At 42.8% G+C, this 16,490-nt stretch overlaps 1 protein-coding gene across 4 annotated transcripts in view; it reads right to left on the reverse strand.

Annotated features, from left to right (window-relative positions):
* LOC131944723 (S phase cyclin A-associated protein in the endoplasmic reticulum) overlaps positions 1-16,490 on the reverse strand; it is a 51,172-nt gene that overhangs the window by 14,978 nt on the left and 19,704 nt on the right. For all 4 annotated transcript variants that reach the window (XM_059305516.1, XM_059305515.1, XM_059305514.1 and 1 more), the window contains 3 exons: positions 15,765-15,911; positions 9,053-9,293; positions 1,200-1,349 (listed from right to left, as the gene is read on the reverse strand). In XM_059305516.1, coding sequence (XP_059161499.1) covers positions 1,200-1,349; positions 9,053-9,293; positions 15,765-15,911 — 538 coding nt within the window. The remainder of the gene's footprint in view (positions 1-1,199; positions 1,350-9,052; positions 9,294-15,764; positions 15,912-16,490) is intronic.

Genomic DNA, 16,490 nt, shown 5'->3' on the forward strand with positions numbered 1-16,490 from the left:
GCCGACACTGTGATGGCCGACACTGTGATGGCCGACACTGTGATGGCCGACAGTGATGGCCGACACTGTGATGGCCGACACTGTGATGGCCGACACTGTGATGGCCGACAGTGTGATGGCCGACAGTGTGATGGCCGACAGTGTGATGGCCGACAGTGTGATGGCCGACAGTGTGATGGCCGACACTGTGATGGCCGACAGTGATGGCCGACACTGTGATGGCCGACACTGTGATGGCCGACACTGTGATGGCCGACACTGTGATGGCCGACACTGTGATGGCCGACACTGTGATGGCCGACAGTGTGATGGCCGACAGTGTGATGGCCGACACTGTGATGGCCGACACTGTGATGGCCGACACTGTGATGGCCGACACTGTGATGGCCGACACTGTGATGGCCGACACTGTGATGGCCGACACTGTGATGGCCGACACTGTGATGGCCGACACTGTGATGGCCGACAGTGATGGCCGACACTGTGATGGCCGACACTGTGATGGCCGACACTGTGATGGCCGACACTGTGATGGCCGACAGTGTGATGGCCGACAGTGTGATGGCCGACAGTGTGATGGCCGACAGTGTGATGGCCGACAGTGTGATGGCCGACAGTGTGATGGCTGAGTTGAGCAGAAAGTCAAACTTAAGCCCATCTTACAACCGCGTACAATTGGAGCTCATACACTGAGCTTTCGAAGTTAGTGGAGCTTACATAATGACTGGGGATTACTAATACTAATTTAGCGGAGCTCACAACTCTAGTGAAGCTTACACATTTTAAGGAACTTACAATCCCAGAGGAGCTTAAGGGAGTTTACAACTCCATATGAGTTTATAGGAAGGAATGTTTTAGAAGTTACAGTACAAGGGAAGCTTCAAACTTCAGGAGCTGGAGCGAGGTAATATATTTAGTGTAGCTTACAGCTTTGGGGAGCTTGTGGTTATTGTTTCACACATGACTAATGTACATTATAATTTTTAAATACACATGACAACCACACATTCCATTTCATTTTTAAAACTTTGAAAGCATTTTACAGTGTGTATGAATGTTACATTAAGCCATTATGCACCTAAGTGTTAAGAGATTCAGACAATTACTTTTCTGAGAAAGCAATAAAATTAACACTACAGAACAAGGTATGAAATGTATCTAACAATGAATATGAGATGACGAGTGTAAAAGCAACTGACCTGATTGTCAGGGTGAAGGACAGAGAAGTATCCCACACAGAGTACCACCTCATGGAGCAGCTCCTCCGCTGTGACGTGAGAGCAGTACCAGATGAGGTAGCTGGCGATGTGACGGAACTCCAGAGACAGGCCCTCTTCTCCCAGGGTGCTCTGTGGAGGAACAAACCTTCATTAGGTACACATGTGGACATTTGCTATTACATTCTCTCATACCAATGTTAACATATACAATTTCATTCTTTCAGTAGGTACCAATGTTAACATATGCTATTACATTCTCTCATACCAATGTTAACATATGCTATTACATTATCTCGGTAGGTAACAATGTTAACATATGCAATTACATTCTCTAAGTAGGTAACAATGTTAACATAAGCAATTACATTCTCTCAGTAGGTACCAATGTTAACACACGCAATTACATTCTCCATTGGAACTCTTCTATCAAACATTTATATTTCAGTTTAATATCATGTTTGTTTATATCCATTCAAGTGACTGGAGCATACACACTTTCACCATGTTATCACACTAGAAATTACACGACTCTACGGAAATTTTACATTGAAATGTGAGTCTGGTCATTATAGTCTCACAATATGTAATAACTTCAGCTATTTTTATAAAAATCGACAATTATTTAATCTTTGTGCCTACCCAGCTAAAACTCGAATTCAAAAATACAACATGACACCAAAAAACAACAAGTACGTTTTTTTTAAACAATCAACACCGACACGTCTCGCATCAGACGTCAAGTGTCTTGATTGAAAAATGAAGTCGTAATTCAGGAGCAGACGAAATCAACGTCCATACAGTCTTATGACAGCCCGTGCAGATGCCCCGACGTCGGGAAGGAGGAGTTATCCTGCGCTAATCTGCCGGCCACTATCACATGTGTAAACAGACGGAGGGGAAAACACAAGACGGGAATAATTCAATCTACACCCGGCCCGGTCACCTGCGCTGTGCCAGGGCGCTCTGCTTCCTATCTGTCGGGGCACGTCCGACAGGGGAGACGCCCTCAAACTTAGGCCAATTAGGCTCCACCTGAAGGGGGCAGAGATCACGGGACGAATGTCTGACAAATGACATCAATGAGAGCGTGTTGGACCTTTTTAACACGGGGAATAAACAGATGAGTCGAACAGAGAGGGGAAATTGCTGGGATTATTCAAGAGACGTGCCGCTGTTTGAAGCGATATCAAGTTTTATTGCTTATAATTTTGTCCAATAGCATAGACATAAATTTCCCAGCCCGTGAGCATTAGGCATTTAACTTTAATCACTCAATTAAAGATGAATGATTAATTCAGATGATCGGATTATTGAGGACAGTATTACATGGCCAGTAATGACGACTTGAGGTTTTTATTTTATATCAACTAGAACACTAAGCCCCAGACAGATCAATTTTATTCATGTTTCTAATCGCGACATGAACAACTCTTGACATCACACTGGATAGCTTGCGACTAGGTTATCTAACAACATACACATGTCTAAAGCCAATAGTCGTGACGTGTACACCTCTTGACCAACACACTGGACAGCTTGCGACTAGATCAGGGGTCTCCAAACTACGGCCCGCGGGCCGGATGCGGCCCGCGAAGTTCTATCATCCGGCCCGCGGAGATCTTTTTGTCCAAGGAAAAATTGTCTGTTTGTGATGGCTGAGGAACTTTGCCCAGAAAAATTAAAGACATGCCTGGAAGAAACTGGCCCCCGAACTGAAATTTGATGGGTAATGCGGCCCTCTGACTGAAAAGTTTGGAGACCCCTGGACTAGATTATCTAATAACCTCCACAACCTCCACATGTCTAAAGCCAATAGTTGTGACGTATACACCTCTTGACCAACACACTGGACAGCTTGCACCATCAGCAGTTATCTAACAACCTCCACAACATACACATGTCTAAAGCCAATAGCTGTGACGTGTACACCTCTTGACCAACACACTGGACAGCTTGCTACTAGATTAACTAACAACCTCCACAACATACACATGTCTAAAGCCAATAGTCGTGACGTGTACACCTCTTGACCAACACACTGGACAGCTTGCGCCATCAGCAGTTATCTTACAACCTCCACAACCTCCACATGTCTAAAGCCAATAGTGGTGACGTGTACAACTCTTGACCAACACACTGGACAGCTTGCACCATCAGCAGTTATCTTACAACCTCCACAACATACACATGTCTAAAGCCAATAGTCGTGACGTGTACACCTCTTGACCAACACACTGGACAGCTTGCGACTAGATTATCTAACAACCTTCACAACATACACATGTCTAAAGCCAATAGCTGTGACGTGTACACCTCTTGACCAACACACTGGACAGCTTGCACCATCAGCAGTTATCTTACAACCTCCACAACATACACATGTCTAAAGCCAATAGTCGTGACGTGTACAACTCTTGACCAACACACTGGACAGCTTGCACCATCAGCAGTTATCTTACAACCTCCACAACATACACATGTCTAAAGCCAATAACTGTGACGTGTACACCCCTTGACCAACACACTGGACAGCTTGCACCATCAGCAGTTATCTTACAACCTCCACAACATACACATGGCTAAAGCCAATAGTCGTGACGTGTACACCCCTTGACCAACACACTGGACAGCTTGCACCATCAGCAGTTATCTTACAACCTCCACAACATACACATGTCTAAAGCCAATAACTGTGACGTGTACACCCCTTGACCAACACACTGGACAGGTTGCACTATCACGTGTACACCTCTTGACCAACACACTGGACAGCTTGCACTATCACGTGTACACCTATTGACCAACACACTGGACAGCTTGCACCATCAGCAGTTATCTTACAACCTCCACAACATACACATGTCTAAAGCCAATAGTCGTGACGTGTACACCTCTTGACCAACACACTGGACAGCTTGCACCATCAGCAGTTATCTTACAACCTCCACAACATACACATGTCTAAAGCCAATAGCTGTGACGTGTACACCCCTTGACCAACACACTGGACAGCTTGCGACTAGAGCAGTTATCTGATGACGGAAACACCCACCAACTCCAGCAGTGCTCTAGAATTATGAATAACCCGACCAGCTGCTGATAACATTGTGCTAGACTCCAACAATCAGGCGCTCCATGTTCCCTAAACAATAACTCGTACGGCAGCCGGGGCTCTGTTAGGGGAGTCAGGGGCCCGGTGTAGGATGTCTACAGGAAAATTAGAGGCTCGGGATAGCTATCGCAGCTTATCTCTAACATCTCGTTGTGAACGGGGCTTATGTTTATACAGGAAATTTATTAATTAATGCACGTTAGATTCAAATCTTTGACATTCATAATATATAATTTATGCAGGTTTCGTTTTCGGTAAATAGAAAATAAAATTTAGTGTTTATTTACATTTTTAGCATTACGTTATTTTAATGCATTTTTACTAGCAATTGCAATAAGATAAAAATAACTCTTGGTTAAACCTAATTGTGAGATAAACGTATTGCTAATGTGCATTTTAAATTGATTTATATTAGTTAGGTCTTTATCGACAAATGTATTACAAATAAATCTCTATTATCTAGCGAGTTTAATTCACCGTTCACCTTAGATCGTAAACAAAAGGGGCGAGGGTATGGGTCGAAGGGTATGGGTCGAATTCAAACAAGAAAATAGCCTAACAGCCACAGCGTTAGAGAGCGTATATATTTGTGTAACGCCAGAGATGGGTAAGTGAGAAGAATGCGAATGTTATGACGCGTAGAATAGTGCAGGGATCCCCCGTGCTAACCAAACTTCTTAATGAAGTAAACGCAGTTGTCACTTTTCTGGAGATGATCCCAAGGCTTTCCGTGAACTGAGAAATAATGGGCAGGCGACACGGTAAACATTTTTAGTGGGAAGAGCCCGTAGATTTGTCGAGGCGACTAGCAGTGAAAACAAAACAAGCTCCCCATAACCTTTTAACTCTGCAAACAAGCGAGGCTCCACAGCTCCAGGTAGGGGTAATTGAATCAAACCTCCAGCCGCTCGTCAGGCCGTGGTACCTGCCAAACTCTTCACGCCCCCTGCCCTCACCTTGATGCAGGACCAGATGCCAGGCCCGACGATAAATGTTTAGACCTACCAAGGTCTTGATTATTTGATCCCTGTAGTGCCGACTGTTGGGGCCCTATACACTTAGCTCTATAGGCCCGACGATAAATGTTTAGACCTACCAAGGTCTTGATTATTTGATCCCTGTAGTGCCGACTGTTGGGGCCCTATACTATTAGCTCTATAGGCCCGACGATAAATGTTTAGACCTACCAAGGTCTTGATTATTTGATCCCTGTAGTGCCGACTGTTGGGGCCCTATACTATTAGCTCTATAGGCCCGACGATAAATGTTTAGACCTACCAAGGTCTTGATTATTTGATCCCTGTAGTGCCGACTGTTGGGGCCCTATACACTTAGCTCTATAGGCCCGACGATAAATGTTTAGACCTACCAAGGTCTTGATTATTTGATCCCTGTAGTGCCGACTGTTGGGGCCCTATACACTTAGCTCTATTTATCATTAAATGGCTGTCTGGTTTGATGTTTGTGGTGCCATTGGGCCCCCTACACTTACATGTATATATCATTAGAGTTGAGTAGTTTAATTGATATAACTGTTGGGGCCCCCTTCGCCTGGGTGTATTATTATTAGAGAGGAGAGTGGATTAGTACTGGTCAAAGTTAAGGGCCGCTTACGCTAGAGGCAGTTTAATTTCTGTTGAGATACATTACGTTATACATTAAAGTTAAACTAATGCATGACTATACTATAGATTTAACAAACCATTACAATGGAGATGGGGGGGGGGGCATGTGTTCCGTAGACTTCAGGGGTTAAGCTAGTGGACTTGAGTAATAGAAAATAAATAATTTTGTGGTGGCCTAGTGGAGGTTGAAATACCTGTTGTCATGAGGTTTTATTTGAATTGTGTGTCGTCCCCCCCCCCCACCCCAGGCACGGTGGAAAATAAAAAAAAAAACGGAGTATACACAAGAGCCATCTATAAATTCAGAGGGCCTTCATGGCATTTGAATTCCCACAAAAAACATTACTAGTTCGAGAATACCCATATATACTCATATCTGGGGAGGGGGGGGGGGGGGTTCAGTAATAAGAAATTGGGGCCCCGTTTACACTGACAATAAACACAGTCGCACCCTAAAGAAGTAGTTCAATGTCTAGGCCAACTTTCGATACAGGATAAGCTTTCAGAACTTTTTATTTTAGTTTATTGATGAGTTATAAAAAAGTTAGCAGAATTCTAACATTGACAAGAAACTAAAACATTGACAAAAAAAAAAAAAAACTAAAACACTGACATGAGAATTGAACACTGTCAAGAAACTCGACCACTTAAAGTCTCTGTCAATGACGCAAACCAGACGTGGCCAACTTCAAACTTCCGGTTGTATGCACTACAAAGGCAGACCACCCAGCGAACGTGTTTTGGTTGTGCTTATATTTACCAAGTACAAGTTCCTATATAATCTGCCTATTTAACGAATCCCCGCGTCTCCCCGAGACGCCCCCATACCAGACGGCCGGAGCCGGTTACTAGAGAAAACATTCTTCTGATGGAAGAAATAAGAGAAACGCCGTCACCAACGCCAAAGGCAGACTTCGCCCTTTTGTCTCCCTCGCTTCCCATCCGCTCCAAGCCTCCTTGTTTCCTTCATGTTTTTAGCTCCATTTTTTTTTATCACACTACCTACACACGCACTCATCAGAGTTCAGACATATTGCGGGCGTGTTCGTAAACCGTATCATTCTATCTGTCAACCGCTTGCTTCCGTTTAGTGGCCGAGGTCGATAAGGGCGCGGGGCTGGGTGGTAAGAGGGGAATACACTTGAGCACAACATAATTGGGGCGACTACATGAAAAGTAAGAAAAACAAACAGTTGCTTTGAGATGTAGACCTAGTGTCCGTACAAGGTAACCACTAGACTTGATGTCAAATTACCGCCGTCCAGTTGGTACTGAGAGACCAAGATCAACCCAAAGACACGGCCACTAGTGGACAAGAAGCAAGAGCTGTAAAAATAAACGCCTCTTTCCTTTTTCTTTTAGATATGGGGTTGACTGCACCCCTAGACCTCCACCCGTACAAGGTAACGACTAGACTTGATGTCAAATTACCACCGTCCAGTTAGTACTAGGGGAACAAGATCAACCCAAAGACACGGCCACTAGTGGACAAGAAGCAAGAGCTGTAAAAATAAACGCCTCTCTCCTTTTTCTTTTGGGGTTGACTGCACCCTAGACCCCAGCAGGGCAGGTGTCTATTATAAATTTCCCACATTCATCACAAGCCGAAAGAGCGCGGCTGTACTTGCTAGTTATGCAGGCAAGATAGCAGAAAAAGGCCAAATATTCACGTGAAGATTGAAACGACTCCTCCCTATTTCAGACTGGCTCTGCTGGCAGAGTATGGTGATTCTATCAACTTTGGTTGTATTAATGAGATCACCAAGCTAGTGGGATAATGGATCTGTCAAATGGTGATTCTATCAACTTTGGTTGTATTAATGAGATCACCAAGCTAGTGGGATAATGGATCTGTCGTATGGTGATTCTATCAACTTTGGTTGTATTAATGAGATCACCAAGCTAGTGGGATAATGGATCTGTCGTATGGTGATTCTATCAACTTTGGTTGTATTAATGAGATCACCAAGCTAGTAGGATAATGGATCTGTCGTATGGTGATTCTATCAACTTTGGTTGTATTAATGAGATCACCAAGCTAGTAGGATAATGGATCTGTCAAATGGTGATTCTATCAACTTTGGTTGTATTAATGAGATCACCAACCTAGTGATATAATGGATCTACGGTATGGTGATTCTATCAACTTTTGTATCAACGAGATCACCAAGCTAGTTTGATCCATGTTCTAACCACTATTCAGACCCCTCAATATTGAACACGTAAATACAACCAAAGATATCACTGACAGGTGGTCCCTACATCCGAGTTGACAAAAAAAAACTGTTGATACCGTTATCTGACGAGACATTTTTTTAATATAATAAATCTCTAAAACAAAAGTAGACGGGGGGGGGGGGGGGGGGGGGGAAAGGAACTATCAAGGGGTGGGGGTGGGGGGACTATGAAGGAGGGTGGGGACTATGAAGGAGGCTGGGGACTATCAAAGGGGATGGGGGGGAACTATGAAGGAGGGTGGGGGTGGCATTGAGTACGAGTGCGATGAAGGGTTTGACAAACAATGCAACTGTTGCCCCCTGTGTTTGAGAGCGTGGGGAGCACAGAGCTATCCGGTTGTGCCTCCCAGCGTGTGGCGATATGTGCAAACAGCTTTGGTCCATCTCCACCGTGGGGAAAATATCTGATACACACTGCTGAAATCACGGGGAGACATACGGTACAGACATAATGACGGTCATTATTTGATAATTCGTTAGGATCATTATATTTTAAATGGCAATTACAAAAAACACAATTTTAAAGTAGAAGGGGGGGGGGGGGGTGGAGGGAGTAAGAAAAACTGAGAAAAAAATCTACATATTCGGAGCGGTTCTTGTGAGATGTCAATGTATTTTTTTATTTTTATCCCCCTCCCCCTCCACTGGTCCGAAAATTTTAGAGGCACATCATGTAAAATGAAGTCAAATCTTGTACTTAACAATAATTCAAAATAAAATTGTGTTGTTCTTTTAAAAGATTCAGAATGTGTGCCACATCACTATTTCTTCCCCTTCCCCCCCCCCCCTTAACTTGCTACAGTCTCCCCCACACACTTGCTACAGTCTCCCCCACACACATTCCCCCACAGAACTCACCTGTAGCATCTGTAGGTCCAGCACGGCCATGTAGTTGAGCATGCGCAGTCCGGCTAGGATGATGCTGACCGTCTGGGGCGCCAACTCTCGCGGGAGGCTGTCAATGCTGCGGCTGGGCGCCCCAGAGTGGAGCAGCATGCCGTAGAGCAGAGAGACGATGCCAACCAGCTCTGTCACTTCAAACGTGTAGATCAGCTGGGTCGGGTCTTCCGGTCGCTTCTTGTCAAAGATGCTCGCGTTTCTGGACAGTCAGAAGAGAAGGATTTTTTTTTAAACTACGTGTCTTATAAATGGTATAGTTTAAAGTGCAGGTTAGATAAACTGTAATTTCAAGGTAATTTTTAGTGGCAGTCTTCATATACTCAAGGTTGGAACTACGTACGAGAGTAGGGCTTAGATCTGGATTAGTTTAAGGTTAATAGCAATAAGTAGCTACAAGACATACACCCGCGGACCACTAAACTATCACAAACTTAACTTGAATACAATAACTTCAGACAACTACCATACGCACAAAGTAGTGTAATTTTATTTAAAAACACGTATACATTATATACTATCAGATACATTATATACTATCAGATACATTATATACTATCAGATACATTATATACTATCAGATACATTATATACTATCAGATACATTATAAACTATCAGATACATTATATACTATCAGATACATTATATACTATCAGATACATTATATACTATCAGATACATAACGCCAAGTAAATTCAAACGGCTACAGGAGGGGTGGGGTATGTAACAGTGTGAGGCAGGTCAAGCTGAGCCACTAAAGCACTCACCAAGCATCGATTGCCAACTTTAGCCCAACACCAACACGACCAACACGGCGACGCTGGAATATGAATCGTGTGAAGTCTAACGTCATGTGTTCAATGTGTTGAGCTAACCGATTCATGACTTCCTGAGCTAAACTAAGATCAAACCACTCCGCCGCGACCCTTTCAGTACTGACTTACATAAACAGGAGTTATCGAGCGGGGAATAGTTATAGTCGCCCATTACAGATGGAGTTATTGTTATTGTCGTCCAACACAAATACAGACTGCACAAGTCTCGGTAGGGTTCGGAAAATACAGCACCGACTTCATTCAATGATCACATGAGTGATTAACAAAACAGCACTGTTTTATTCAAGGAATAAATACATCATGAGTGATTCTTCAAATAGCAACGACTTTACTTGAGAAATACGAGTGTTTCTTTCCGACTATTTTCTCGGGTTTGGGAGCTCAGGAAACTTTGGGTGAGAGGGGAGGTTGAGATGCCCCCGAAGAGTGATTTTAAATACAGCCCCAATTTCACTCAATGAATACATAATGAGTGATTTTGAATACATCACTGATTTCCTTCAACGAATACATCGTGAGTAAATCTAAATACAGCACTGGTTTTACTCAACGAACACATCATGAGTTATTTTAAATACAGCCCCAATTTCACTCAATGAATACGTCATGAGTGATTTTAAATACAGCCCCAATTTCACTCAATGAATACATCATGAGTGAATCTAAATACAGCCCCAATTTCACTCAACGATTACATCATGAGTGATTATCAAAACATCTCGAGAACCAAGACAAGACAGCAAACGACTGATGGCGTGCAACAACAGTCCAACTACACCGTTGGATGTTCAGTCCCCTACAGTTAAGAGTGAAGGAAAGTACACATAATACACGCAAATAAAAGATTAGTAATATTAAGTTAGGTGATTTTTTTGAATAATTCATGACAAAAGTGAATCCCCCCCCCCCCTATGTAGCAGCTGTGAAAGAAGTTTGCATGAATCAATAGATGCCAGAAGCTACCCTGGTGTGATCGATGGGCAGGGAGTAACGAGCAAAAAGTTGGGTTTCTGCTTCATATGTGCCACTTACGACATTCTTGCAGCCAACGACAATCGGTAAATGCAACGATTTCCATTGGTGCCGACTTTTATTCAACTCCACAGCCTCAATCATCATCGCCTACATTCGAACTTTTTTTTCTTCCACCTTACGAAAGGATTACTTTTCCTCCCCCCCCCCCCCCCCCCCCACCCCGCCCCTATACAGCTTCAGATTTTCATCATTTTATTCTTCTGTCCCTCGCTCTATATTTTAATCATTTTTTTTTTTTTTTTCTTCCTTTAGACTTCGAGTGCGGAGTCCTGGTCGTTTGACATTATTGACACGAGCCGCCTATTGAAATGCCGGGCCGGTTGTGTGTGTGTGTATGAATGTGTGTATTCAGGGGCGCCGAGACAATGGGTCTACAAGCGGCACAAGGAGCGGGGCTTTCAGTGAAATCACAACCCGTGAGCACATTCCGGCACCGCTGTCTGCAAACAAAAGGGTGGAGCCTTATTGACGGGGATACAGCGATTCCTGACCTGTTGTTCCATCTTACGCCTGCCCCCACGCTCTCCCCGCCACAATGCTGGCATTCAATATGGTCTCGGTCTGCAATAATTGCCGGGAAATCTCAACTCACTAACAAGAACTCAATCACAGCATTCAGGGGTTTTGAAAAAAAAAGTAAACGTTAAAACATCTTTTGTTATATGACAAGTGCCAAGAAGGGGTGCTGACATTCTAATTCAAACTCAAGGATTATCGTTACGGGTCATATTGCTTTAAAAAATTCTAGTTGATCTATCAATTCAATGATCAATATTTTTTTTTAAATGAAGATAAAAATACCAATAAATTCACTGAACAATTTTATAGATTGATAATGATATATAACTGTATGGTTGAGATAGGTCACATAGTTTTGTAACTCTAAAACCACCAAGTGGAATTTTTTTTTAATCCACTTGTTCTAGTCGTGATGGAATCGTGCTGGAAGATTCAAGTAAACACACGACCCACCATGTAGTATACACGTACGGTCGGGATCACGGAGGGTAGGAACCAGTAATTATGAAACAAATATTTAACGTCCCGCTAGTTAGTGGGGGCTGCCGTCCGTTGAGACCGGATCTAAGCGTGCTATAAACATGACGAGAGACATTGAGTCAGTGCCATCACGACCGTCAGCTCTTTATCCTGCAGCCAGCCATTGTCCCCCTCACCAACGTATCGAGTCAGACCAAGTCAGGTTTCAAACACTGAATGCACAGCATCGACCTCCAACCTACTTTTTTCTTCTAACGGTAAATAGCTTCTCTTTGACTAACCCCAAACAGCATTAATGTAAAAGCTGTTTTAAAACAGATTCAATAAACCGTGTAATGAAAAAAGTTGAAGTACGAAGTCCGGCTTTGTTTTAGTTTCTTTTTTACATACACATTAGAAAAACCGTGCCAATTACCGCGCTAAAACCACAGAATGTGCCCTAAGGGGAAACAATCGGATGTCAATAATGTAGGCAATTGAAACATTTGACGCGAATTACCAGTATTCCATGGAGAACAGCGTTAACAATTAAGGTCGTCGTTAAAAGGTGATACACTGAAGTCCGCACGGAACAATACTTTAAAACAAAAACCTTCGACATGAAAGAAGCGATCGTCCACGTTCACTCCCTACCCGCTTTTACCATGGCAATTTTGACACCAAAGCAAATCTAAAGCCAATACGCGGCGCGGGTTGAAATAAAACCCCAGTGGTTTCAAAGTAAACCTGCAACTCTCGGCGGTGATGCCGAGTGCACGCGCCATCCTCCACAATGGGAAAATGTATCTTTTGTCATATCCCTTCCCTACATTTTACCCCAATGCAAATCAGATGAAGAGGACAGTGCGAACACTATAAATGAGACATTTGTTTCCAAATCCATTCACGGTATTGACGTTCGAATCATCCAGGCTAGCACCATCAACTGCAGGCAAACAGCTCCCTCCGGCGGCAGTGTTGCTAACCCCGGGGTTACGCTCTGCCCGCTGGACGACGCAGAAAGGTGGACAAACAGTCGCGGCCAGGCCGTGCTAATGAATGGGCCAGGTTAGCATTTGGCTTGTTGACCAACACATTTCATAAAGCTTTGATCACCAATTGGGACAGGTCTCCCGTGTGTTCACATTACATCATGTGGTCACACTCTCGCTCGGATACATAATTAAAACATCCCGGACATCATTTCATCAACATCGCGACATCACAACATCATCGCTACATTAAACCATCATCAAGACATTAAAACATCATCGCGACATCACACCATAATCGCAACATCACACCATCAATGCAACATCATACCATCCTCTCACACCACATCATCGCGACATACACCATCATCCGACACATATCACACGGTCATCAACTTAAACACTTCTAGTGATGTTCACAGCCTCGCCTTGATAAAAAAAATATTGCAAGGCTAACGTGATCCCACACAACGCCAACAATTACACTGTGAAACATCGTAAACGTCAGAGCCGACCTTATAAACTAAATAAACGCTTTGTCCCGTGTTGAAAGGCCCATATTTTTCTCTCCTAAATTATGGACAGAAGGCGTGCGATTTTAAGCTGCGATTGAATCATTCATGAGCTCAGCCCGGGTCTCACGTTACTGGTAGCGGCGCTACATTTCTCACAAGGGGCCACGAGATGCTCCAAACTGCGGTGGTCACCACTAGGGAGGACAACTCGAGGCCCAGGGCGGCTACTACAGCACTCAGCACTTAAAGAGAGGTGCCGGACTTAAGCGGGAGCTGACCCCAGGTCTAGGGAGATGTTTGGTACAGGCGCAAAAAATCTGTCCTTGAATGTTTGATGCCAGAAGGGTTTAGATCAGATGAGGCGTTCTTGTTACTCAGTCAACTACAGTCTACACAGTTATAATACATTGTTACGCTGCTTTACGTACAGTTTACTTGTGATGGTAATGAACATGTAGACTTTCAAAAACAAAAGACACGATCTTGTTAAAGAAGGAACAAAAAAAAAACTATTACTTTAAGGCTATTTCATCTTAAAAATTCAATCTTATATCACATTAATTTATGGCTAATTTTTCTTAAAAATTTAAATCTTATCCTTTTTAATTATAATACGACTTCTATTATTACTGTAAAAAAAAGCACAGAAAAATGTATGTAATATTATCTTTATCCAAGGCAAACAAGCACCAACATCACTGTGTTTGTACCCGAACTGAGCAGGAAGCGTGGGGACAGATGCAAAAGAAACTGGGTTATGTTTGTCCTTCGGCTTTATTTGACCAAATGTTTTCAGTCCAGTTAATGCCAACATGGCAAGTCAGCTGTGGTCCCGGGAGTCATATTTGTCACAAGTCTACCTAAAAAATTCCCCCGGCGTGTCGCTGGCAAAGTGGCCAGATTGGCCAAGGGTGTGAACAGCCTTAAGGCCATGTTTGGGAACACGCCCTAATGGCGTAGTGGTGTGAAGAGACCCCGACACCTAGAAGGGAAATAATCCAATTAGATGACTGTCGTTTTTGTCTCAAACACCAACTACACCAGGGGAGGCTACCCGTGGACAGGGCATTGCTCTGGCTTCTCTATTATGTATAACGTGGATCGGTACACAAACACCAAGTACAGAACAAAGGCGACACGAAACAATGTGTAATTGTAAGTCAAAAGTCAGTATCAGCTTGTAAATAGTGAAAATAGCAGACAGCCAGTCTAAACGGGAGGGAAATCTTTACTTTAGATGTCCCATGTTTTCAGGATTAAGTGTATGGAGAATCTGATTGCTATCTGATAAATACACATTTGGTTTACAACTATTGCGTACAGGGCCTATCTCGAAAATATAGTTCAATGAGCAGAAGCGCTATACAAGTTGACTAATACAGTAGCTCTATATTATATTGTAGGGACTAAAAAACGAAACTACTGGGTAGACAATAAAAACTTGTTTTACATATTGTTAAGACTCAAAGTATACAACACTAGTTCAAGTGAAGAGTAAAGTTTGTTGGTCCAAGTATAGTCAAGTCTCCGGTCTCCTTCTATCGGTCTCCTTCTATCGTTTTAATTCTTCACTATCTGTCAACTTATCCACGTCTTAGCCCAGATATTAAATTGTAGCCTAACCTAATGTATGAGGGCTTATACTTTTCTAAAACTATTATCAGGCTATTTCCATTTAAAACATATTTCATTATGTTTACTCCCTAGTTGTACCAGTAGCCATTCTCCAACATATCAGAATAGAATTGGTAAGTGGACAATATAGAAGGTCTGGTCATTGGACACATTATCTAGTTCTATATTACATTTAGGGAAGTATTCCTTGGATGGAGCCAACAAATTGTTGTATCAAGATTTTAGGTGTGTTATTAAAATAAAATATTCATCTGTGGAGGACGCTAGGGTGACTGTTTGATAAAAGAGGTATTCATTTGTGGGAGAGCACTAAAATGAATGTTTAATGAAAGAGTTGTTCATCTGTGTGTGGGTGGGGGACACTAATATAAATGTTTAATGAAAGAGTTGTTCATCTGTGTGTGGGTGGGGGACACTAATATGAATGTTTAATCAAAGAGGTGTTAAAGCTTTTAGACAGTCCACCAAAGAAGAAAATGTCTTCACCTCAAGAGCTGCGAACCCTTCATAACTTTAACACAGGTTTTTGGTGGGAACTATTTTCAAACAATATTTATTTTATTTAATTAAAATAACAAGACAAAATCGCTTGATGGAATATTTCATGGAATATTTTACCGAGTTAAAAATAACTAAATTAAAGCCGTTAAAACTGTTCCAGTATGCTAGATGGTGACTCACCTTTTGGACATAAACTTGGTCATAGCAACGAGCAGCCCTAAACCGTGCAGCAGGAAGTCAGCCGAGTTCTTGTCACCATCGATAGGACCCCGCACAGCACTGCAGTAGGTCCGTAGTTTGTCTATCACACCTACACTGATGATGTAGCTGAAACAAAACAGGAAATGGCTACAGCATACACATTACGTTATACAACAACACAGGCCTGTGTACAACAGTACAACAATACATGACAAATTAAAGCGCAGGATTACAGTTAGTGTGCACGGACATGAGAACAAAATAATTAACTGTGAATGCTGGTGTGTACGTTCCCTGCATAACACGTTCCCTGCATAACACGTAACATACGATACGTCAGAAGAGGGGGTGGGTGGGGCAGTATAGCTAGTGACAATTGGGATAGAATGAGAATCACCGGGCTAATATGACATGTGGCACTAGATCTTATATCAATTATAGAACACCAAGAAGTGTCTCAATGGTGCTCTAGTATGAACACCACCAAAAAGTGACGATGGTGCACTAGTAGGATTAAAGAACACCATCAAAAAGTGACGATGGTGTACTAGTAGGATCAAAGAACACCATCAAAAAGTGACGATGGTGCACTAGTAGGATCAAATAACACCATCAAAAAGTGACGATGGTGTACTAGTAGGATCAAAGAACACCATCAAAAAGTGACGATGGTGTACTAGTATAATCAAATAACACCAACAAAAA

The sequence above is a fragment of the Physella acuta genome, unplaced genomic scaffold (genome assembly GCF_028476545.2).
Source record: "Physella acuta isolate Inbredline_101_S28 unplaced genomic scaffold, ASM2847654v3 ptg000506l, whole genome shotgun sequence".
Classification (NCBI taxonomy): domain Eukaryota; kingdom Metazoa; phylum Mollusca; class Gastropoda; family Physidae; genus Physella; species Physella acuta.